This window comes from Peromyscus eremicus, chromosome 12 (assembly GCF_949786415.1).
Source record: "Peromyscus eremicus chromosome 12, PerEre_H2_v1, whole genome shotgun sequence".
Lineage (NCBI taxonomy): Eukaryota > Metazoa > Chordata > Mammalia > Rodentia > Cricetidae > Peromyscus > Peromyscus eremicus.
The window spans coordinates 13,271,135-13,295,252 of record NC_081428.1 but is presented as its reverse complement, the minus strand read 5'-3'; the positions used below and the strand labels follow the sequence as shown (position 1 = coordinate 13,295,252).

At 38.1% G+C, this 24,118-nt stretch overlaps 1 protein-coding gene across 4 annotated transcripts in view; it reads left to right on the top strand.

Moving 5' to 3' along the window:
• The window catches only part of Gabpa (GA binding protein transcription factor subunit alpha), a 29,228-nt gene extending 7,393 nt beyond the window's left edge, over nt 1–21,835 (top strand). For 3 of the 4 annotated variants that reach the window (XM_059277811.1, XM_059277812.1, XM_059277813.1), the window contains exons 4-10: nt 2,227–2,311; nt 4,021–4,266; nt 11,643–11,837; nt 15,080–15,133; nt 16,164–16,304; nt 16,515–16,707; nt 19,678–21,835. In XM_059277811.1, coding sequence (XP_059133794.1) covers nt 2,227–2,311; nt 4,021–4,266; nt 11,643–11,837; nt 15,080–15,133; nt 16,164–16,304; nt 16,515–16,707; nt 19,678–19,906 — 1,143 coding nt within the window. In that variant the 3' untranslated portion in view covers nt 19,907–21,835. The remainder of the gene's footprint in view (nt 1–2,226; nt 2,312–4,020; nt 4,267–11,642; nt 11,838–15,079; nt 15,134–16,163; nt 16,305–16,514; nt 16,708–19,677) is intronic. The other variant, XM_059277814.1, reaches the window with a different exon arrangement.
• The last annotated feature ends 2,283 nt before the right edge of the window (nt 21,836–24,118 follow it).

Here is a 24,118-nt window from a genome sequence, read left to right as displayed (position 1 = left end):
TCGATCTGTAGACCAGGCTGGCCTTTAACTCACAGAGATCCGCCTGGCTCTCCCTCCTGAGTGCTGGGATTAAAGGCATGTGCCACTAACGCTTGGCCGCTTTATTCTTTACTATCTGTAATGTTCATGCCTGTCTTGTGATACCATTTTTCCATGTATTACAGAACTTTGCCTTAGTGTTTTAAAAATTCGAGTCCTCTGCAGTTACTATTAAACAATATTCTGTTATAAAGTAAATTGAAATATTCATTAGTTGCTATTAACCATATTTTAAGTCTTTTTCCTTTATTATACATATAATAAATGTTAATGGTGATTGGATATTGCCTTCTAAAATTAGAGACTGTCGTTGTATCTACTTAAAACAACATGTTAAACTTTCGTCTTAGTAGTGAGAAGATAAATTAACATGGTATTTTGAAAGCAGTTGATATTCAATATCTTATTAGAAGTGTAAAGTGCCCAACAGTTCTACTTCAAAGAATTGTTCCTACATAATGCTCACCTGCATAATAGTATATTTATAAAGATCCTAAAAGTAAGTCTTTTAAAACAGAATATTCAGTACATAAATGCAGGATTCAAAATAGTCACTAAAAGTGGTGAGCTAGAGCTATAAGGATAGAGTACATTGAGTTAAACACTAGCAAAATACTTCCAAATGATCCCATTTAATTGTATCAGTCATCAAAAACCACCATGTTATTATTTCTATTCTGCAATGATAGAATACCTGGCCTCGTAATGAAATATGGCCTACGAAGTACCTATTCTATCATAGTTTCTCAGTAAGCATTTTCTGGATAAATGGAAGTATGTGTAAATCATGATACCATTAACTTGAGAGCTATGCTTGGATATATGGGCATTTCACATCCCTCTAGCACCTTTCCTCAGCTGAACAAAGAATGTGAGCATGGCAGCTCTGTTTCCCATGTCAGTGCAAGCATGCATTTGACATTAGTACCTGCTGCTTCTGGGAATGCCTTGGCATCGGCAGATAAATGCCAACTTAAAAGCAGCTGGAGCAATCACTGAGTTGTTCTTCTTTGAAGAATATGTTACACATTCAACCATGCTGGAGCCTTGTTCTTATATGTCCTATTCTTAGTATGCTGTCGTGTTCAGGCTCTGAGATCTAACTTTTCAAGATACATAAGCCATAGCTTCCAGTTGGTAATGCTAGTGTCCTCTCGACCTGGAGGAAAGTCTTGATGTTCAGAGAATGTTTAAATGCCAAGCAAAGACTTACGTTAAGGAGTAGAAACTGCCACATTTAGCCAATCCAATGTGTTATAGAGTTTGTTTTGTTTCTGTTCAAGTCGGATATAAAGTCCACTTAATACTTTAGGTTTCATGTATAAGACATTGTAAGTAGTTGAAATTGTGATTGTACCTTTACTGAATTCTTGGTAATCAGAGTGAAAGGAGGATTTGTGTGCTGAGTATATGTGCAGACACATCTAGACACAGTGTACTTATGATGGAAGCCTGTTCCAAGCTAGTGATACAGTATCAGAGGTCAAGATTATTTTTATTTCATTAATAAGCCATGGTAAGAAATGCATTCACTAGAAGGAGGTATGAAGAGAAAAGAGCACCATTGTTCCAAGGATATGGAATTATGACAAAAGTAGATCCAGTAGTTGAGTCATGAATCATTTAATTTTATTAACTTTGTGATTAGAGGCTTCAGCGTGAATCCTAAGTGGCTTTAGTTACAAGGGAGATACGGCATGAATATGTTAGTAAACTTAGGTAAATTGTCAGCCGCTAATTAACATCTTTTCTTATCTGATAAACATTGGATTATCTTGTTCTTTAAATGCATTTGCAGAATGAAGAATTGCCTGTTGGTGTTATTTAAGATCCCAGCTGAGATTGCAGAGCTCCCATAGAAAACTGCCACTTAAAATAACTTTGTAGCAGCAGGGAATGGTTGCAGGATGTCTGCCTGGCACACATGAGGCCCTGACTAGTCCTCAGCACCACCAAAATAGAAAAATTAATGTGATAGGTTTCTGCTGTCCTCCATTACTTCCTCAGTGGTGAAAATACTTCTAGTTTTAGCAAATAAATAGTATGACAGCTTTATAATTAAATACATTCTTATAAATTATTAGTATGCTCAGAAATTCTGTTGGTACAGTGGTTTGTACTAAACCACAGACAGTAACTTAGCTAAGGATTGAGCTAAAATAATCTTACTTACTCTTGTCTGTTTAGCTGGATCCAGAACGAAGCTTGTTTGACCAAGGAGTGAAAACAGATGGAACTGTACAGCTTAGTGTACAGGTAATTTCCTACCAAGGTAAGTTACTTCCATTGGCAGATACTTAAAAATGGAGTTCATGTTTGTCCCCTAAGATAGCTGAAATCTGTCTGCTGAAGGTGTTGGAGACGAGCGTCCAGATGCCTGGAGTGGTTCTAGACTTGTGCTTTTGTTCCCTAAGTACATCCTCGGGGTAAAGCTGAGAGCGGAGCACGGTTAACCTAAGTGAGATAGTGGTATATATTGAACGATAATAAGTAGCAGAATCACATCATAAAGAACTATTTCTTCTAACATTTTTATTCTTTGAGAATTTTATTTTATTTTTATCATGTTCACCCCCACTCCTGCCCTTAACAGTTTAGTTTATTTTTAATAAATACTATATCTTATGTGCAGTTGTTTACCATTGTTCTTAGGTTATAATTTCTAAATGTAATTCTGATTTCTGAAATAGCTTTAAGTTTCTGCCTGCTAAATCTCCATTGAGGAGTCTCCGTAGTGATAAATCACTTACCTCAACTTTATTTCTATCCTTTCCACAGGAACTACAGTTTTTAATGCTATAGGGCCTGAATGTCTTTAGGATGTGGATTAATTGATGTGAATTTAATTGAGCAAAGTCAGCAGATGTGTAGGATGGAAGACAAGGGCTGAGGAGATGGCTCAGTCTGTAAAGTGCTGTGAGTGAGGTGAAGACCTGAGTTCAGAAACAGTGGTTCTTACCTCTAATGCCAGTGTGGGAGCAGAGAAAGGAAAATCCTTGGGTCAAAATGAATTGGTGACACTCAGACTCAGTGAAACATCCTGACCCAAAAAAATAAGGTGGAGAAAAATTGAGGAAGATGTCCCACATCAACTCTGACTTTCATGTGCATGCGTACACCTGTACACACTCAACGCCACACACAATAAAGTAAAAAGAAGGCAGACAGAGCCAAGTACAGTGGTTTGTTCCCGACACTTGGAAGGCAAACACAGGGGGATAGCTACTCTGGGCTTCATGTGATCCTGTTTAAGAGAGAAAGAACAGAGTCTCATATTAATTTTCTTAGAAGGTTTGTAAAATCTTGAATGTGTAGCTACTCATGCACTCTCTGTTTCTGGGTTTTTTTTTTTTATATCAGTGTAATATCATTATATCAATACCTTCATCTTTTTTATGTTGCTTTTGTAAGAAGTGGCATTTTTTCCCATGTGGTATATGTAGGTAATGTTTGTCAGGTTTGTGTGCTCAACCTTTGAATGCTAGGTTAAAGAATTTTTAGGTATTCTCTACATAGGTGTTAAATTTTATTACATTTGACTTTACTTCTTTTTTTAACATATATTTTTATTTTTCAATTATTTCAGGATAAATTGCAGACATGATTATTTTCTATCTCTAAATATATCATCAGTGTCTGTGTTTCCTGAAAACCAAGGGTCCTAGACTAGGGTACAGCTCAGTGCTAGAGTTCTTCCCTCTTCTGTGTGAGGCCCTGTGTTGGATCCTCAGCACTGCAGTGAAACAGTGCTCAAGCATTCTGCTGTGTAATCACATAACTGCTCCCCGAGTCAGAGAATTAATATTGACACAGTACTGTTGCTGTAGAACTGTACTTACTTAGAAATAAAGATCTGTTCAGTTTTTCATTATTTCAAGGACATTTTTTTTTTTCTCATTTGGAAAAAATAAACTTTACTTTTAGCTCTATGTGTCTTGTGGTTTTTATTTAAGTTTGTATTTTTGTTTTATCCACTGTTAGGAATTGAGCCAAAGCTAAACATTCTTGAAATTGTTAAAACTGCGGAAACGGTTGAAGTGGTCATTGATCCAGATGCCCACCATGCAGAAGCAGAAGCACATCTGGTTGAAGAAGCCCAAGTGATAACTCTTGATGGCACCAAGCACATCACAACGATTTCGGATGAAACCTCGGAGCAAGTGACGAGATGGGCTGCTGCGCTGGAAGGCTACAGGAAAGAGCAGGAGCGCCTCGGGATCCCCTATGGTAATGAGACCGCTGTTGTTGGGAGCAGTCAGGGCTAAAGTAGATGTAGAAATACCACTCGGATAATGTAGATGTTCTGGAAAGATTATTGATTTTTGTATATCTAGTTAGTTTTGAACTATAACATACTAAGAACATAATGAACAAATACTATGCCGATTGCTTGGAATACAAAGAATTATTAGAAAAAATTCTGCCCGTAGCATGTTCACAGTGTAGTTGAAGAGAAAGATGATAAATAAAAAGAGGTGAGTGTCATAGAAAGTTTAAACTGTCAGTGACTAATACAAATAAAGCATGCCTTTAGAACATCAAAGAAATGAATATTTTGAGGAATGCCAAATGGAGTTGAGACAGTAGTTCATGGATTCAGGGCAAGCTTAGGCTTCTGTAGCAGGCCCTTTCTCAAAAAACAAACAAGAATGTCATAGGATCAGAGTACTCTGAGGAAATTGGAGTGAGTTTATTCTGAGAAACTACACTGCCATAAAGATCATTTCAAACAGGAGACATTCAGAACAAAGTGTAGACCTGGATAAATGCAAGAGTGCTTAGGCTGTATTGGATCAAGAGTTATTTCTGACATCGTAGAACTGGTTTTGGTCAGTGAAAGTGATAACTAAAAAAAAAAAAAAAAATGAATGTTGCCCAGATGTCCATAAGGCACATAGTGGCTGAGTGAGAGAAAACAAGAACATAGTAATACTGTTCGGATGAGCATAGACTAGGTGGCTTCTTTGGTAGTAAACAGGAAGAGATAGGTGAAACAGTGATAAGGTTGACAGATTGTGAACATGGGGAGAGGATACTCAAGTACTGACCTAACTTGGAGAGCTTGAGTGACTAGAGTGGTAGTTTGGGTACAAATTGGTTGCTTTTTCATTACAGTGGAATGATACTGTTTACTAGGCACTATGGTAAATTCTGGGCTAATGATGATCCCCAAGAACAGAGCATGCCTTTGACGACACACCCCCTAACCCTGTATAGGACTGGCCTTAATGCCTTACGCTAGCTAGGCAAGCACTTGACCTTTAAACTAGATTCCTAACTGCTAGGCATACCTTTGAAAGTCTTTTGGAAGATATAGGGATGTCTGGTATAAAGGTTTCTTAAGCGAGAGTATTGATAGCACTTGACTTTGAAGTAAAGTACATCATCAGTTTAGGGTACCCTTAAATTCACATAATTTCAGGAGCACAAACTCTCAGGCTAGAGATACAGATATTCTGTGGAGCACATTCATATTGGGTTTGTATTTGAAGACGTAAAAGTAAAAGTCTTTTGAAAGAAACATGGAGAAGAACACATTACTGGTTCCAAGACAACCTGTAGGGCAGGAGAAGAAGGGAAACAGGAAAACGTTAAAGATGCCAGGTGTAATGGCACATGTCTTTAATCCCAGCACTCCAGTGGCAGAGGCAGGCAGATCTCTGAGTTCTGGGTCAGCCAGACCTGCATAGTGAGACCCTGTCTCAAAAATAAAGCCCAAAATCAATGGTACAGCTGAAGACAGAAGGAAATAACTATGTAGTATCACTACTATTGAGGCAGAGTTATAGGTTGGTAACACACTTGAGATGCTTTTGAGAAAGTCAGAAATACAAAGTAACATCTAGTTTGGTAATCATAGAACGATTGTTTAATTTGGGTTTAAGTTACTGTAGAGTTCAATAAAGCTGAACTATAGGCACAACTTAGAAATGGGGGAACATTCATTAGAAGCAATAGAGAAGAAAAGCGTTAGGGAAACAAAGTATCATACAATTGAAGAGTTGGTAGTGTGCTCTTACCACTATTCCCTCAATAATGTAACAGCGACTTAGAGTATTCACACTGTATTAGGTATCTCATTTAGACGTGGTTTAAGTTACATGTGTTCACGTACATCCTTCATAAGTAAATACTGCACTATTTTGTAGAAGACTTAGAGTCTGAGGAATTTGGTATCCCTGAGGAGTGGGGGCCTTCTGGAACCAGTTCCCCACAAATGCCAAGGGATAGGTATATGCAATTCCTTATTGTGACATGTAGAAATTTACTTTTGGCATGTAGAAGCTAGTGTGGATATATAGTTTATTTGACCTTTGTGATAGCAAGTTAGGAATCACTGAGAGGAAATGCTGAGAAGGGAAGAAAGGGACATGAAAACACTGAATAGTGTTTTTGCAGTGTTTGCTGTTATTTTCCACAAGACATCCTCAGTAGTAGTAGTAGAGTTACAGGAAGTAATCATAAGGATGACCATAGGTAGTAAGATGATTGATTCTCTGTGGTTCAAGGTCCTACCAGGAATGTCATTTACTTAAAAGCACATTTAAGCTGGGTGCACGCCTTTAATCCCAGCACTTGGTAGGCAGAGGCAGGTGGATCATTGTGAGTTTGAGGCCAGCCTGGTCTACAAAGCAAGTTCCAGGACTGTTAACACAGAGAAACTCCATCTCAAAAAAAAAAAAAATTTAAAAAAGTACATTTAAAATACTTGACATCATCATTGATGAAATTCCTTGTCATGAAATTTTTATCTACTAGGCAAGTATCTTAGTTAGGGTTTCTGTTTCCATGAAGAGATACCATGACCATGGCAAATTTTAAAGGAAAGCATTTAATTTGAGGTGGCGGCTTACGGTTCAGAGGTTCAGTCCATTATCATGGCAGGAAGCATGGTGGCATGCAGGCAGACATGGTGCTGGGAAAGTAGCTGAGAGTCCTACATGTTGGAGGCAACAGTAAGTCGACTGAGACACTGAGCAGTATTGAGCTTAGGAAGCCTCAAAACCCGCCCTGACGGTGACACACTTCCTCCAACAAGGCCACACCCAATTACATTGAAACAACCACATTCCACTCCCTGGCCCCCAGAGGTTGTAACAATATCATAAGGCAAAATGTATTTAGTCCAACTTCAGAAGTCCCCATAGTCTATCACAGTCTCAATAGTGTTTTAAATTCCAAAGTTCAAAGTCTTTTCTGAGATTCATGGAATCTCTTAACTTTAATCACCTATAAAAATCAAACTCAAAAAGCAGATCACATACTTCAACATATAATGGTTCAGGATATACATTGCCATTCCAAAACACAGGGAACGGAAAGTAGCAAGGAAATACTGGACCAAAGTCAGACTGAAAATGAGCAGACACACTTCAAACTCAGCATCTCTGCAATCCACACTTCAACTTCACAGCTTCACGCAGTGGCCTCTCTACTAGGCCTCCATTCAGGGACACCCCTGACACATTTAATTACATTCAAAATACCACAGCAAGCTTACACTGAGTAATATTTTCTCAGAAAACTATCCTTTCAAACTTCTCTTTCTTTATCTACATGCAGTTTTGACAGATTTACTACCTCAATTACCACTGAAATATAATATGATTAACTATAGCTACTTTAAATGTCTTTGAAATACTGACCCACATTGGGAAATCCCTTAAAGTTCACATTAATATAAACCAGCTTTCTATCTTGATAGCAGCTTAGACACTTCTTCATTCATGTGGTTATATGTGTGAATATTTTTAGTATTGCCCGTTAAACTAATCTAAAGGTGAAATTAATAACTTTATAGTAGTTAGAAATCTATCAAAGAGATGGGCTATCCAAAATGTTAAAAGAATAAAAACAAATTCAGAGTCAAATATGTATTTTTTTCCTTTATGAAATACATATATTGAAATGATAGGTTGTGATTTTTATTTTTTTAAAGTATTTTCTAAAAATTTGTTTTTGCCAGATACTAACATTTAAGACCATATGCAGATTCTTAAATATAAATACTATTCACACAGGAAAAGTATTAGTGATTGTATCTAACTAGCTATCCAGTTCCATAGCTCTGTCTTCTGCACACTGGTAAACTCCTTTGTTTAGCCTCTCTCACAGGTCTGATAGAAAGCAAGCTTCTCAGAAGCCAGTTCTACACCAGCTTTCATTCTAGTGACTTGGCTGGTGTGTGTGGTGTGGTGTAGATGGTTTGCTTTAGTGTGTTTTTTGAGATGAAGCCTTCCTATGTGGCCCAGATGGACGTTGGCTTGTGGTCATGCAGCATAAGCCTCCCCATTTACTGGAGTTGCAGGCACTTGGCTTCCTTTTCTGTTTTATAAACTGCTCTGTAACTTTCATTTAAGTTAGTCTGATTGCCTTAGGACTGCTCATTTGTTAAAGAACATGTTAGACAACTCTTAGGTTTCCTGAGTTCAGGATGGACTTCTTTTTTGTTGTTTGACTGGTTTTTTTGTTAGTTTGTTTATAGACAGTCTCCCTCTAGCCCAGGCTATCCTAGAATTCACCATGTAGCCCAGCTTGTCCTGTCCTTGCAGCAGTCACCTGCTCAGCTCCCTGAGTCTTATTTATAGTTGCCTAGGTTTGTATGCACATCCAGACTTTGTTTCTCCTACCTGAGTGCTCAGCGTTAGTTCTTCTCATTCTCCTGTGGGTCTGGAAGCAGACTGCACATCTCCAGAGCTGTCCTCTTGGCCTTTGGGTCACTGTATGCTGAGGCCTCCAGTTCTGTGTTCGTAGCCTCAGCCTTTTGTTTACTCCCCATTCTTTCGTTCTGTTTACAGCTTCTCTGGAAAGGGTTCCTTGAAAAAGATTGTTGGCTTTACACTTCCAAATAATACGTATTGTACTCTGCTCTGCTTGTGGTAGTGTCATAGCACATTAAAGAGGACAATTTCACTTTTCTTTTAGGTTTGATGACCCCATTCCATTACTGTTGTGTAAAACATTCAGAAGCACCTTAATTCAAGTTCTTGAGCATCTGCTTTTTGTGTTTGGTCTTTATCTTCATTTGGTTATAGTGAGAATCTTTTCTTTCGTCGTGGTATGCATTAGTATTTGTTCATGGTAATGTGATTCTTAAAAGAATAATCCTGCCGTATATATTAAATGAGTTCCCGCCTCTTTATCCTTCTACCTTTCTTTTTTTTTTTTTTTTTTTTTTTTTGAGCTGAGGATTGAACCCAGGGCCTTGTGCTTGCTAGGCAAGCACTCTACCACTGAACTAAATCCCCAACCCCCCTTCTGCCTTTCTTGCTGCCTGGAGTCAGCACAACCTGAGCAATCGTAGGTCTGAATTGAGGAGTTCTCACTTTCTACTGGATCCTCCCGGGTGGACAATTTGAGTCATAGTTTGACTCTCCTGAGTAAATTGGTTCTTGCCCAGCTTACTGCTTTAGGAACTAAACCTCCCTCCCCCTCGTGACTGTGTCTGGGGTGCTGTGCTTTTGCATCCTTAAATAAGTGCTGCTCTGTCCCCTGACTGTGACGTTGAGAAAAGACGAATACGCGGCCAGTTCAGTAGATTACACTGGGTGTCCTGGTAGTATTTGAGGAAAACAGGAGAGACTGTTTCCCTTGCCTTGCTTATCTTGATAGTTTCCTGTAAATGTCTTAGAAAATGAGCTTACTTTCTGAAATCTTTGAAAGGGAGGTGCGGTTCAAGGTCACTTGGCTAACTCAGAGCCTTCTTAGTTGCTCTCAGGTAGCCTTCCAGGGCTGAGCGAGTCCAGGGCTGAGCACTGCACTCTCAGCTCTCGCTCCCGTTTGCTGCCGTATTTCCTCTCGTGCACTCCACCCTACATCATCCCATCTCCTTCTCTCCTTTCTTTCCTTCCTTTTGCTTTTGTTGGCAATAATGGAGGTTGACCCCATGGACTCATGGATGCTTGACAAGCACTCTACACTGAGCTGTATATCAACACTCTTTTCAAGTTTTTATTTTGAGACATGGTCTCCTTAAATTGCCCAGGCTGGCCTTGAACTGTGAATGATTCTCCTGCCTCAAACTCCCAGGTAACCAGGCTTGTGGTTCTGCACCACCAGGCGCAGCATCTGTTTGTTCTCTATTGTTTCTTTTGTTGTTTCCTTCCTGATCTGCTTTCACTGGGCCACGTCTGTGCATCTCCTTGCTTGTTGTCGTGCCCCTGTGCTTCTCACTGTGTTCTCATCCCTCCCTGACCCTGCACTCAGCGGCTGCTACCTTAGGAAAACTATTCTGTAGCCTTCGTGTTTGAGTTTGGCCTGCTGTACTTCCCATGACTGCTTCTCAGCTGAATTCCGGCTTCCTGTGCTCAGAATGAATTATGTCGTTCGCTTCCCTTTGCATTCTTCTGCATGACTTTTTACTACCTGAGATGAGAGCTGACTGTTGGCCAAGCTTCCCTCAAGTCACCTTAACAGTTGGGGTTACAAGTGTGTGCCGCCACACACAGTATCTTATAAACACGGCTTTGTCTTCACCCGTGTGTATTATGGACTCTGTGGTAGATATTTTGTCACCTGGGTGTTTTTCTGTTTGGTTTTTGTGAGCATTTATAGGTTTCTGGTTTCACCCTCAGTTGCTTTTTCTTCTGTCTCTCTGTGTACATTCAGAAAAATCAAACTGTATTCCCATCTTCCTAGACTTTCCCCCTTCTCTTCTTGCTTTCGGTCCTGTGTTTATTTTTACTATAAATTGTTCCTTGACAAAAAGATTGTTACTTCTTCACATATTTTCTTACTGAATAACATCCATTTGTTGGGTATGTGATCACTATTATTTGAGTAGACAGTCATCTTCAAACAAGAGTGCCAGTGCCAAAATTAATCCAGCATCAAGTTCCCACAGATAACATTTCCTTTTAGGTGCCAGGAGTATAGTGATGAAATCTTTGTATATACTGGCAATCTTTTTCTTCTTTTTGCAAATTCAGTTAGCTTGTAAAAACAAAAAGAAAAGTTGAAGTAATTTGGGTATTCTTTGTATAAAGTCAACAAGTATCTATTCAAGGTACTGTGGTAGACAGAAGTCAGATTTACCAGTCTTTGGAGTTATAGCCTTGATACCAATGGAGAAACAGCTGAGTAAACAGGTAGTTAGATACTATTCATAAGTGCCACCAAGTGTGAGTACAAGGTAGCTAACTTTTTATCAGAAGGGACGGGGAAAGGGCGCATTGTGCACAAGTTGAAGAGTAACGCCAGCTCCCTAGGATCCCATTTAATTTGTTGCAAGGCACCAAACCATACAGTGCTACAAAATAATATTTTGAGCTTGGGCAGTACCCTCCATTATCTCCAAGATAATATAGTTTAGTTGTCATTTGGCCCAGTAGAGAATGATTTTATAGTTTGGTTTTTATGATAAATAAAATTCCAGACTAACTGATAGAGAACCAAGTGACTCCTCTGGAGACTTAGATTGAGAAATTGACAAAGAGTAAAGAAGAAAATATAGCATCAGCATGAAAGTCGTTCTTCATAGAATCCATTGTTTCACTTGGAAAAACATCTGTCTGGATTTCGTATGTGTATGTATGTGTATTGAGAAATTAACTGTAAATTGATCTAAGATGGAACTAGGCTAAAGGTAATATTTTTCTTTCTAGATCCTATACAGTGGTCCACAGACCAAGTCCTGCATTGGGTGGTTTGGGTAATGAAGGAGTTCAGCATGACTGATATAGACCTCACCACACTCAACATTTCGGGAAGAGAATTATGTAGTCTCAACCAAGAAGATTTTTTTCAGCGGGTCCCTCGGGGAGAAATTCTCTGGAGTCATCTGGAGCTTCTTCGAAAATGTATAAAACTAGAGTTATTATCTATTTGCATTGTAACTAAAGCTTTATTTTTTGTGATTTTGTTTTCATTTTATTGTTAATAAGCAAACGTGCTATAGTAGTTAACATTTATTGTCATAGGTAGTGTGAAGAGTTCTTTATGTATTATCTCAATTCCTATAGTAATGCCATAAAGTATTACCTTTCTGATTTTTTACTTTTTATGTGAGAGACTGAGGCTGTAAGATTCCTACAGAGTGTTAGACCTAGGGAGTGTAACAGCTAAGATTCTAATTCAGGCTTCTATGGCATTCCAAGGTCTCTCTTTTGGTTTTCTTTTCGAGACAGGTGTTACTGTGTGCATGGCTAGCCCTATGCATGAACCTTGCTGCAGTTCCCCACGTGACGGGATTGCAGGTGCACGCCTGGCTTAAGTGGCGTCCAAGGTCTTCAGTCTCCCAGGATGCTCCACCCTTAGCCCTTTTCATGTGTTCTAACCAGTGCCTTCTCTTTGCCTGCTCACTGCCTGCATTTGATCACAGGCTTCCCTCCTAGTCTCTTCTTTGTAGAATCAAGCATTTGAAATGCCTTCTAGTTGAATAAATGAGATTTTTTTCAGAGCCACAGAGATTATGAATGATCAAGGGACTATGAGCAAAGCTTGAAAACTGCCTGGCTGACCAAAGAGTTCAAATAAATACAATTTTTTTTGTTTAATCTATCCCATATGTTAATAACTTTTACAGTAAATGTTAAGCAATCTTATCAGCAGCCCGTCCTCTCATACTGTTTTATATATCAGTGATGTTAGCCAGACCTCTGTAGTTTTCAGTTTGTAAGTGGATAGATGCTGTTCTTTTTGTTGGAGTCAAGGATGGAAATGTCACGGCTCCATCTTTTTTCTGCTATACGCTGATGAGGAAGGAGGATCTCACACAGTAACTTGACAGCATTTTCATCCAAGGGTCATTCTGCTATTGAGGAAGAGATGACCTCTGGAAAGAAGCTCTGCTTGTTACATCTTGAATGGATTCTCATAGATGGTTTTTAAAGTGTTCCTAAGAGTCTGTATGTTCATTGACTGTATAGCTTTATTACCAGCTTCAGTTCTTATACACGAGTAAGTTGAATGTCTTGGTTGTACTTTTCAGAGTCTCAACTGAATCATGTTCATTCAAACATTTTCTTGTTGGAATTCTTGGAACTACAACAGTAATAGTACTTAATGTAGTCTCTTTTTCCAGTCTCTCCCAGATCAGCTCTTTCTTGTGCTTGGCACATTTTGATTCGCCTGATGTTTCTCAAACTGTAAAATTAGTACTTGTTTGCCTTTCCTAGTCAGGAGGCAAGAGTCTTGTTTATCCTTTTCCATGCAATAGAATGGGTTCTCCTTAGAGAAGCTCTGCTCTAGAGTTGTACAGCCTCCCTAAGTATCTCACAGAATTGCTTGCCTGTTCAGTGTGGATCTTTGCTCTGCTCTAGTAAGGCAATGACATTTGGTTTTAGAATCTAAGGCCCAGGTCAGCATTTACAGAGTGGGCATGATGATCTAGAAGTTGTGACAGAATATCTAGTTTCTAAGTCTCCTCAGATCACTTCCCAAGAGAGCAGAAAGAAGAAAGGCCTATAGTTTAACTCTGGAAGGTACTGTTTCCTAGGACAGAACTGTTACTGAGCAGCCTGCTGCCTAGTCAGCCTTAGTGATCTCTTGTGGAGCTGTTCTTTTGCACCTTGATTACCACTTGGCCCATATGAATGCAGCTTCTGTTAAAATATCTTTCAGGTTCTACTATATTGGGAAGATAAAGAAATGTTTCAGGCATACAAATTCTTGAGCATGCTTTTGATGTGAGCGTCTGTCTTGTCAGCCTTATACCCTTGGAGCCTAATGTTTCCTCAAACCGCCCCGTGTTCCCCAAAACTTTGCTTTTAAGCATTCTATTTCCTTCATGCATGGCCAAGATTAGGGGGACTTTAGAGAAGTCCTGTATTCAGATTTCTATCTTTTCTTAACCTATCACTTTGTGTGTTCTGCTTTCTGTCTTGAGAGTCTCTAAGAACCATACCAAACTCAAGTCTTTGAGAATGAAGGTTTTGGAACTGAGTTTCCAGGTTACTAGTGTCTGGGCTGTCTAATGACTCGTTTCTATTATGTCTCCTTAAGGCTAAGCTGCTTCTATTCATTTAGTGAAAAATGGAATCATTTCAACTTTAGTAGCACTTTTCTTTATTGAGACTTTTAAAATAGTGAGGAAAAAAATCTACCAGAAACAAAGCTTTTAAGAGAGAATAGTTCTGAGGTAGAATGTTCAGAACTAGAGGTCTGAATAAAACATAATAATCCTCAGTTTACTGAAAAGTTAACTTTGTTGTGTGCTTCTTAAAAACAGTTTTCTTTAACATTCACAACAGCCTTTGGTCTGTGTGAGATCTCACTCAGATGTGAAGAATAGCCAGAGGTCGAAAGTTTACCTAAGTGGTTGTAATTGCTAAGATCTAAACCCCTGTCTCTCTGAAGCTAGTCCTAAATAATTAAGACCTCAAATTTATGAGCCCCAAAGAAAATTCTGTCTAATAGGTAGGATGCAGACCCTGTCTTAGTCTCCTAACCCTTGTGTGCTCTTGTATCTCAGACTGGACCCAGGCAGTACACCCTTAGTCTTTTTTGGGGTCCCAGTGTGATGACTCACTCGGTCCTAGGATGATCACTGACAGATTCAGTTTCGACAGACAGGCATAATTATGATAGGCATAGTTTGAAGTACTAGAAACTTGGATGTGTGATTATGTGACAGGGTAAGCATTTGATCTGGCAAGAGTGACAGTGATTAATGCATGCTTTTGTAGAGTGTTATGTTCAGGTCTGTGTTAGGGATCTCTAAGGAACCAAACTGATACAGTGAACTCATGGTGGCTGTAATGAAAGTCAACATTGAAAGCAGTATTTTAAACATGGTTAATTTGTACCTCTTAGGACAACTAAGATTTTACTGAAAATTTAACTTTAGGAATATTATAAAGTTAAGGCAGGTCTGTTCAAAAGTGAATGTTACAAAATGAAACCTCTCAAGTGGGTTTTGGGTTTTGATTTCTTATCCTGCTCAAGTTTCAGTTGTTTAATATATATCTTGTTTGTCTTACTGGTTTTGATTTTAATTATAGGGCTTTCTAAAAACATTGTATTTGCTAAATTCAGTTTTACTGGACTGGAAATTATATTTTTGGTTTTAAATGAAAATGAATTTTTTTTTTGTCTTCTTCAGATGTTTTGGCAAGCCAAGAACAACAGATGAATGAAATAGTTACAATTGATCAGCGTGAGTATTCATTCATGGAATTTGCCCACTTATCAGTAGAAATGCTTCTTTATTAGATAACTTCAAGTTAAAGTTTCAGCATAGCTTTCTGACAGATCGTTGGGTTCACAGAGGAATGAAACATCATAACTATCCCATGTAGACCAGGAGTAGAGCCTGTGTGTTGGGTTTGCTTACTTGAGATCCTGTTTTCCCTCTCTAAATTGAGAACTGATTATCCACAACTATTCTTCCAGAGTTTTTTCTTTCTACCAGCTCTGCTACCCTAAATACTCCGTAGCCATTATTCTGTGCATGTTTGAAGCTTGCTACATGGATCTTTGATAAACTGAGTTATTATTTAACACTGTGAGACTTAGCTTTGTTGATACTTGCAACTCTGTTTCATTCATTTTCACTGCTGAATAGCATATCCAGAAATGCCACAAATATTATCAGATTGTTAAGTTTAAGAAAAATCACCGGGCGGTGGTGGCGCACGCCTTTAATCCCAGCACTCAGGAGGCAGAGCCAGGCGGATCTCTGTTGAGTTCGAGGCCAGCCTGGGCTACCAAGTGAGTTCTAGGAAAAGGCGCAAAGCTACACAGAGAAACCCTGTCTCGAAAAAACCAAAAAAAAAAAAAAAAAAAAAAAAAAGAGAAAAATCAACAGCTTTTATTTCTACCCTTTCAATTTCATTGAGTGCCAGCTTTTCTCACAGTGCTCTTGGGTTTATAGTCTTATAGATGAATGTGAGTTCTTGGTATTCTACGTTTTCACCATCTTTGAAACCATTTTTATAAACAAATGTGTTGTGACTTTGCTGATGGTTATTTGCCGTTTTAAGTTGTTAAATGTTGGAACCAGGAAGACTAGCTGGCCGTAAGCAAAGATTTACAAACTGCAATGGAAACAATATAACTTGATTCTCTACCTAGGTCTGAAGTCTTTTCTTGATATAATTAGAGGGACATTAATTTTATTGATTGTATTTATTTTTACTTCCTATAATAGAAGGAAAATACTTTCTTTTTTACCTTTTCTGTCTTAGCTGTGCAAATTATCCCAGCATCAGTGCAATCTGCTACACCAACTACGATCAAAGTTATAAACAGTAGTGCAAAGGCAGCCAAAGTACAGAGGTCCCCAAGGATTTCAGGAGAAGACCGAAGCTCACCTGGAAACAGAACAGGTATTTTTGCATGGATTGGTGTTATGAAACTTGTCAAGTTAGATATGTAAAAGTATAAATACAGACTCTCTCTCTGGCAGTGTAGTTAATATTTCTAAAATAAGTTTGTTTTTGCCTTGGATGAGATTGAACCAGAGGACTTGTGCACTGCCTTTATCTTGTGTTAGTTTCTAACATGATGACCTGTGCTTGTTCTGCTTATGGATTTAGGAAACAATGGTCAGATCCAACTGTGGCAGTTTTTGTTAGAACTTCTCACTGACAAGGATGCTCGAGACTGTATTTCTTGGGTTGGTGATGAAGGCGAATTTAAGCTGAATCAGCCTGAATTGGTTGCACAAAAATGGGGACAGCGTAAAAACAAGCCTACAATGAACTATGAGAAACTCAGCCGTGCGTTACGGTAAGCAGTTGTACTTTTTATTTGTTTCCCCCAATACCAGACTTCTCTAAAATGTAGCTTCTCGTTCTTGATATAACACCTGGTAAGTAATGAAAATAAAATACTTTTTCTTAAGATAGTGGGTGTGAGCTGGGCGGTGGTAGTTGCATGCCTTTAATCTTAGCACTTGGGAGCCAAAGGTAGGCAGATCTCTGTGAGTTCAAGACCAGCCTGATCTACAGAGTCAGTTCCAGGACAGACAAGGCTACACAGAGAAACACTGTCTTGAAAAACCAAAAAAGGAGAGGAAAAAAAAAGATACTCGGTGTGTGTTTAGTTGGTTAATGGTTAAGTTCAGTTCACCACAAGCCTGTCCTGCCAAGTTTCCTATCTAGATCTTCACGGTAGTAGAGGAGCGCTAGCTTCTAACACACACATGCACACACAGAATAAACAGAATGTGATTTAAAAAAATTTTAAGCTAAAACTGACTTTTAAGAGTTTACTGATAATTTTGAGGTGCATAAAGCTTTTTTGAAAGATTGTAAGATTATTTGTTTTATGCGATTTAAAAGCATCCCTGTTCAAAAACAGCCTGCTTATTAATCTTTAATATTTTTACAATTTGCATTACAAAGATGCTATTTACATACTAAATTGAATGTATATTATATCAAATATGTGAATACTGTCTTCTATTTTTACAATTATATTTACAGTTTTATCCTTTACATCTGCCTAAATCTGAATATCCAAAAGTAGAACTTGGAATCATTTTCCCTTAATACTATGAATACTCTAGCTGGAAAGACCTCTACTACCTTGTGTTAGTGAAGCCATTGGAGTACTTCCACACTGTGGCCAGAGGTGCGCCCTGCTGAACTGGGTCCAGTGAGGAGTGCACTTGTGCCTGCTAAGTTCCTAAGTAACTTTTCTTAGTAGATGACAAAACAGAAATGTCTGAATGTCCACATACATATAATATCCTAAATCAGACCTCACCCGTGTATCCAGCAGCAAAAAAAATGAGTAAACTAGCTGTGATACATTCGAGTATTAAAGATGAGCTACGGCCACAAATGGTGATACAGTGATGTTCTCGAAAGGGTGTGAGAGTGTGTGTGTGTGTGTGTGTGTGTGTGTGTATTCATTAGTATAGTTTGATAAGACAGGAAAAGCAAACTACAACACTTACGGATGTGCATTTCAGGAAAAAAATACAAAGGAGCAATGAAATTAGTATCTTGAAGCAAGCTTGTATTTACCTTTAGAGTGAGGACTGGTTGGGAAGGAACAGAGGAGGCTCTAGGTATTGACAGTCTATTATTAGACCTGAGTGGTAGATAATGCTGAACCGTTAACTTCTGTGTCGTTCCTGTTTAAGTGATACCAGTTGAGAGTTGATGAGGTTTTAGTATCTAGTTTCACGAAGGTAAGGGGAGGTAGCTGTGGAAGTGAACAGAGGGAGAGCAAAGCAGAGCATGCTGTCATCTGGCACCTTCTGATGCGTACGCTAGATTGAAGGGAGGAAGGACTAGACACAATTAAGGCATGATGTGTGTGCCTTTTTCTTTTACCAAGAAACAATGATTATACCAATTCTAATTACATTCTAGAAAGAGGAAACCACTTTCTTTTTTCCTTTTCCCAAGTGTCTATTCATCATAAACTTGTATTTTTAAACTGCATGACAAGCAGTTTGGTGATTTGTAAGCTGAGGTTCTTTATGGTGCCCTTTACCTCTTCCTGTAGCCTATTTGTTCTGACCCTTATAATTATTCTTTGGGGGCCTGTCCTAGTTAGGGTCTCTTGCTGTGAAGAGACACCATGACCATGGCAGTTTTAAAAAAAATTTTATTTTGTTTAATTAACATTTTTCTCGTTTATTTTACATACCGACCACAGTTTCCCCTCCCTCCTCTCCTCCCACTTCTCTACCCCCTACCTACCCCCCTCCCCATCCACTCCTCCATTCAGAAAGGGTAGGCCTCCCTGGGCTTGAACAAAGCGTGGTACATCAAGTAGAGGTAGGACCAAGCTCCTCCCCTTGCATCAAGGCTCGGTGAGGTCATCCAGCATGGGAAACAGGTTCCCCAAAGGACCACGGCAATTTTTATAAAGGAAAATATTTAATTAGGGTGGCTAGCTTACAGTTCAGAGGTTCAGTTTATTATCATCATGGTGGGACATGGCGGCATGCAGGCAGACATGGTGCTGGAGAAGGAACTGAGATTCCTACATCTTGCAGGCAACAGAAAGTGGTCTCAAACACTGGGTGGTATCTTGAGAATGTATAAGACTTCAAAGCCCACATCAACTGTAATATACTTTATCCAACAAGGCCACACCTCCTAATAGTGCCACTCCCTCTGGGGACCATTTTCTTTTAAACTATCACAGGATCCGTAAAGTTTTGTTTTTACCAAGAAATCTGGGGAGCCTTTATATAGTAAATGGAAAAGATGAAGGTATGTCTGTATTGTATTAGATATATCAATTTTTTGTTCTCTGGATTCTTATTGGTATAGCTTCTATTTTATAGAGAGTTAACTGTGGCAGTCATTGTGTGCTAAGCACTTTATAAAGATTATCCCTTTACTCAACAGTTCTGTGAGGTAAGTACTGTTTTAACCTCATTTTATAGATGAGCAATGAAGGATTAGAGGAAATAGGATGTTCCTGTGCTCACAGAGGCAGCAAGTCCAAGAGCGAGCGAGCGAGGATTTACAGCATGGTCTCTGGTTCAAAGCCCTTTGTTAGGTTCTGTTGCTGTTTCCAAGGCTCTTTGTTTTGTCTTCTCTTTAGTAATTATGTTGGTCTCTAAATCAGTGTGTTACCACAGTTGTTAAAAGTTCATTTTGAATGTTTCATGTCATTAACTATTGTGGTGAGTACAGAGCTCTGTAGACTTGTATTTGTAGAAAAGTCTAAAACATAGGGAGTACAAACTTCATTTTTTACAAGGTCCTAATATGGTTTCTCTTTTTAAAGGTATTATTATGATGGGGACATGATTTGTAAAGTTCAAGGCAAGAGGTTTGTGTACAAATTTGTTTGTGACTTGAAGACTCTTATTGGATACAGTGCAGCAGAACTGAACCGCTTGGTCACAGAATGTGAACAGAAGAAACTGGCAAAGATGCAGCTCCATGGAATTGCCCAGCCAGTCACAGCCGTAGCCTTGGCTGCTGCCTCTCTACAAACAGAAAAGGACAATTGAGACCTAGGACCTCCTGGGAGTCTAAGGCTTTTCTTAAATATTCAGAGCAAGCTTGGCTCTAACCTTTATTACTGAATTTGAATCTTATTTCTAGACTGTACAATCTGATGCATGATTTTTTTATAAATATTTCATACTCTTGTGAATTTGGATCTTTTTACTTTGAGCATATATTTTAGAAAATGTATGTTAAAGGATCCCCACGATGCCTGAAGTGTGAGAGCAGGTTCATCATGGGGTAGTTTGCTAACAGTCAGGAAAGCTAAACTGGTCAGTATTAATGTCTAGCCCTACCAAAACCAGCCAGTAGCGTCTGCAGATGACAGTAGGGAGTGTCTCCAGGAAACAGCCACCAGTGTAACCATCGCTGGAGTGAAGAAGCTGTTTCCTCTCTGCTGCTTTACATAGAGCCCGAAAAAGGAAGTCCTCAGCTAAAGCATGTGTGCCTGTTTCATCTAATCAAGCAGAGCTAAATGGTCATATCAAATACAATTATATGGATAATTACTAAACTATCAGGTTATTAATTTATATATTTGCAAGTAAAGAATAAGTTAACTGGCAGAAGAGAGTGTGGAATGAGACCCAGGTTTAAAGCTGGCTTAACTCAAGCCATTATTAATGGTTTTCTGTATAGTTTATTCATTATGTCAGGACAAGGACTTAAATTATTTTGAGAGAGGCGTTTAATTCTAATAAACCAGCTATTGCAAAAATTCCAAGATGATATCATTCTTTCTCTCAGATTTAAAAAAGTATACCTCAGCAAGAAAATAAAAATTTGGTTTAGTTTAACTTCTTTTTTTAAATTAATCTGTAGTACCAGATTATTATGCAACACCATTTATGTATTCATTTCTGTGTTTCTGATAAAATGACTTGAGATCAGACGAAAGTACTTAACGTTTGAAGATGTTAGTGAATGACTTGTGAATAGTTATGAAAGGATATTTGCCTTGGCGCTGTAGGTGATCTTTAAATAAACTTCCCCACTTGTTTCATCTTTTTTCCTTTTGAATATTGCATATGTGTCTCTAAAAACATAAATGGCCAACTAATCACTTTCTGCATGTATGAAGACATAAAGATATTCAAAAGGGAGACTATTAATTCTAAAATCTTTAAATAAATCTTATATGAGATGCCTTACTGCTTGCTAACACTAAGAAGAAAAGGCTAGAAAAAAAATCTTTTTTGTTTGTTTTAAAGTATTTTGCATAAATCATGATGTGAGAGACTAGCAAATAGTTTTCAAAGCAGAAAGGTGTTCCTTAGAACAGTAGAAGGCCACTTTATACACCCCTCTCATTTTGTTCTTTGAATTCATGCCAGAGACGGCTGTAGACGAGCCCATTGGGTGTTGACCAGCAGGGAAAGCACATGTGACTGCAGCCATGGTGTTGCCAGGACTAAGCAGTGGCTGGGCTTATGAGAAAGGACAGGAAAGGAGGGTTGCTCACCTCCTGCGTCATCCTTTCCACTGCTGTGCTGTCAGTCTTCAAGGATGGTTAGTTTGCTTACATTAAGTCCTTTAAGATTCTACAGTAAATACTGAAAAACAATTCAATTGTATTTTTATTTTATTTTTAGTGAAGAGCTGGCAAATATCAGTATAATTTAATCCCCGTGATTTTAAGAATATCTGAGTATAAAAATGGTCTCGAGGCCCTAACTTCAGATAACAATTTAGTAGCTATAAAGAGGCTTTTCTCATCTTTTCAAAGCCTGGAGAGCCATAATTCACTGTTTCAAAGCAGGATATTTTCATAGTACTTTGAGAGCTTGAGAATTTTACAGTTAAAATGTTTCAGAGACATGGTGTTGAGGACAGGCTTTATGTTTCATTTGTTTGTTTTTAAGGAACATCTGTATTTCTAGGTCCCTAAAATCTTATTAAGCATTTTCAAATGCGTTTTAAAAAAAAAACAACTACATTCTGTAGATGTTCTTTCTTTGGTAGCTTTTGTTTTAGTCATAATTTGAACAGTTCTCAGACATTAGATGTTCGCTTCTCTCCACCTCTTGCATCCTCCTATGCACCTTCACACAGGAAATGAGAGGGATTTCTCCTTGACGCAAGCTTTATTACTCTGTCTCCACTTAGATATAAAATCGTTGTCCTTATGAGGCCACAGTTTGCCAGTCTTTTATTAAAAATAACTCATGTTCTGAAAGAAAATATTAATTTGTGGTATTCTTTGCTCAGTTTTGTCATACATTTTTTTCATAGAATTTAAAATACGGTCAAACAGAAGAAACATAAAATTGTTTGACCATCTTTTGTACCTTGTAAGTTCAAGAATAATGAAATGTTCATTTTTGTTTTAAAACAATTTTTCCATGTGATGTTTACATTGAGCTCATTTTATACATGTGCTAGCCGGAAGTCTGAACACTTCTGTTGGCATTAGAAAAGTCCAGCTAGTTAGGCAGAATTGCTGTATGTGGTTGATCTCCATGTGATGAATTAACTGATAACATTCATTTTGGTGTCAATCCATGTAAATAAATTAGGAAAAATTATTTAATTTTTCTCCCCAGATAAATGGTGATTCTCGAATATGGTTATTTCTTTTAAGGAGTGTATCCCAATATTTTTGGCGAGTTCTGTCATTTTCTGCATTTACCGTTTATGCTACTGCCTTTTATAAAGAACTAGTGTATCCTTGAGATAGCACAAAAATGTTTTAAAATTTATAACTGCAAAACTAACCTGTGACTGACTTAATGTCTTCAGATCTAAGACTATAAAAATGTTGATATTTCAATATTTCACTTATTCCCAGGAAAAAGTATTCTCAGTCTTTTGTAGAAGGGAGAATTTTTGCATACATTTTTACTCTTTAAATAAAGACACTTATACTATCATAATAACAATTATGTATTTCTTTGGTTTTTTTGTAATTTTACATAAAACAGTTATTTTCTATTTTTACTCAGATAAAAATATTTGTGCATAAAATGTAAAAATAGTAAATGAGAAAAATAAAACTATTATACAATAAATTCTTATGTTGAAAGTTTTTGTTTTTTGTTTTCTTCTGAAAAATAAAAACTCAGATTCCTGGGATTTTTTAGTTGGTTGAAAATCTTGACAGTCCACTTCTGGTGAACATACATTTGTTCCTCTGTATTTCTTTTCATTGCTTAAAACCTATCAAAGTAGTAATCCCCAGGACACACCACCACCACCAACACCACCACCACCACCACCACACACACACACACACACATGAAACAAAACATAATTTGGGGGAAGAACAGATTCTGCTGAACTGTAATTAGTTGGTTCAAGGTAGTTGGTAAGAAAAGTAATGTATTCCCACCCAAAGAACTAAGGTTTTAGAATAGTAACAGGTAGACCAGTAATGCTGAACACTTGTCAAAAAGACAAGGCAAGGGCTGGAGAAATGGTTCAGTGGTTAAAAGCACTTATTGCTCTTGCAGAGGACCTAAGTTTGGTTCCCAGCACCCATGGCCTGCTCACGGCAACCAAGGGATTGATAGAACCTCTTCCTGGTCTCCACAGGCACCTATATGCACATAACCACAACACACACATATGCACATAATTGAATAATAAAAATAAACCTTTTTGAAAATGCTGTTCCTTAAAAATAATGAACGTTAAATCTGGATATACAGTTTTCCCAATTAGTTATAGCTTACCAATGTTAGTAAAAGCAAAAAGGCTAGGCATATGTTCTTAAATTGGACTCTGTTAGCCTGAATAGACCTTAGATAAAGAGAGACCCCTTGTCAGACTGTTCAGGTATCATCAAATTGGAATATCTCAGTCTTTGGTGTTTAGCTGTGGTCCTAAGATATATAAGGCAAAACCAAGTTTTAACATTGCAAGCAATTTAGTTTCAATATCAGTGGGCTTATTTCTTAGGTTACAAAAGCCAGCTGCCAGCAAGATTCATCCCTGGCAGAATGCAGAGGTGCAGCTTTAATATCTCAGTAAACCAGCATTGTTTTAAATTTTATCTTTTATAAACCTTGTCTTTAGGTCAGGACAGGAATTATCACATAGAAATCTATCCAATCCAAAATAATTTGGAGAACTGATGGGTGGACCCATCTTCATGTGGTCACCCTTACTAAAGATGTGGGGGGTGGGCTGGGAGGAAGGCGGGGAGGGGGGGCTTTATAAAAATAAAGAATGAAGAAATAACAACAACAAAAAAGATGGCAGTGAGATCATTCATG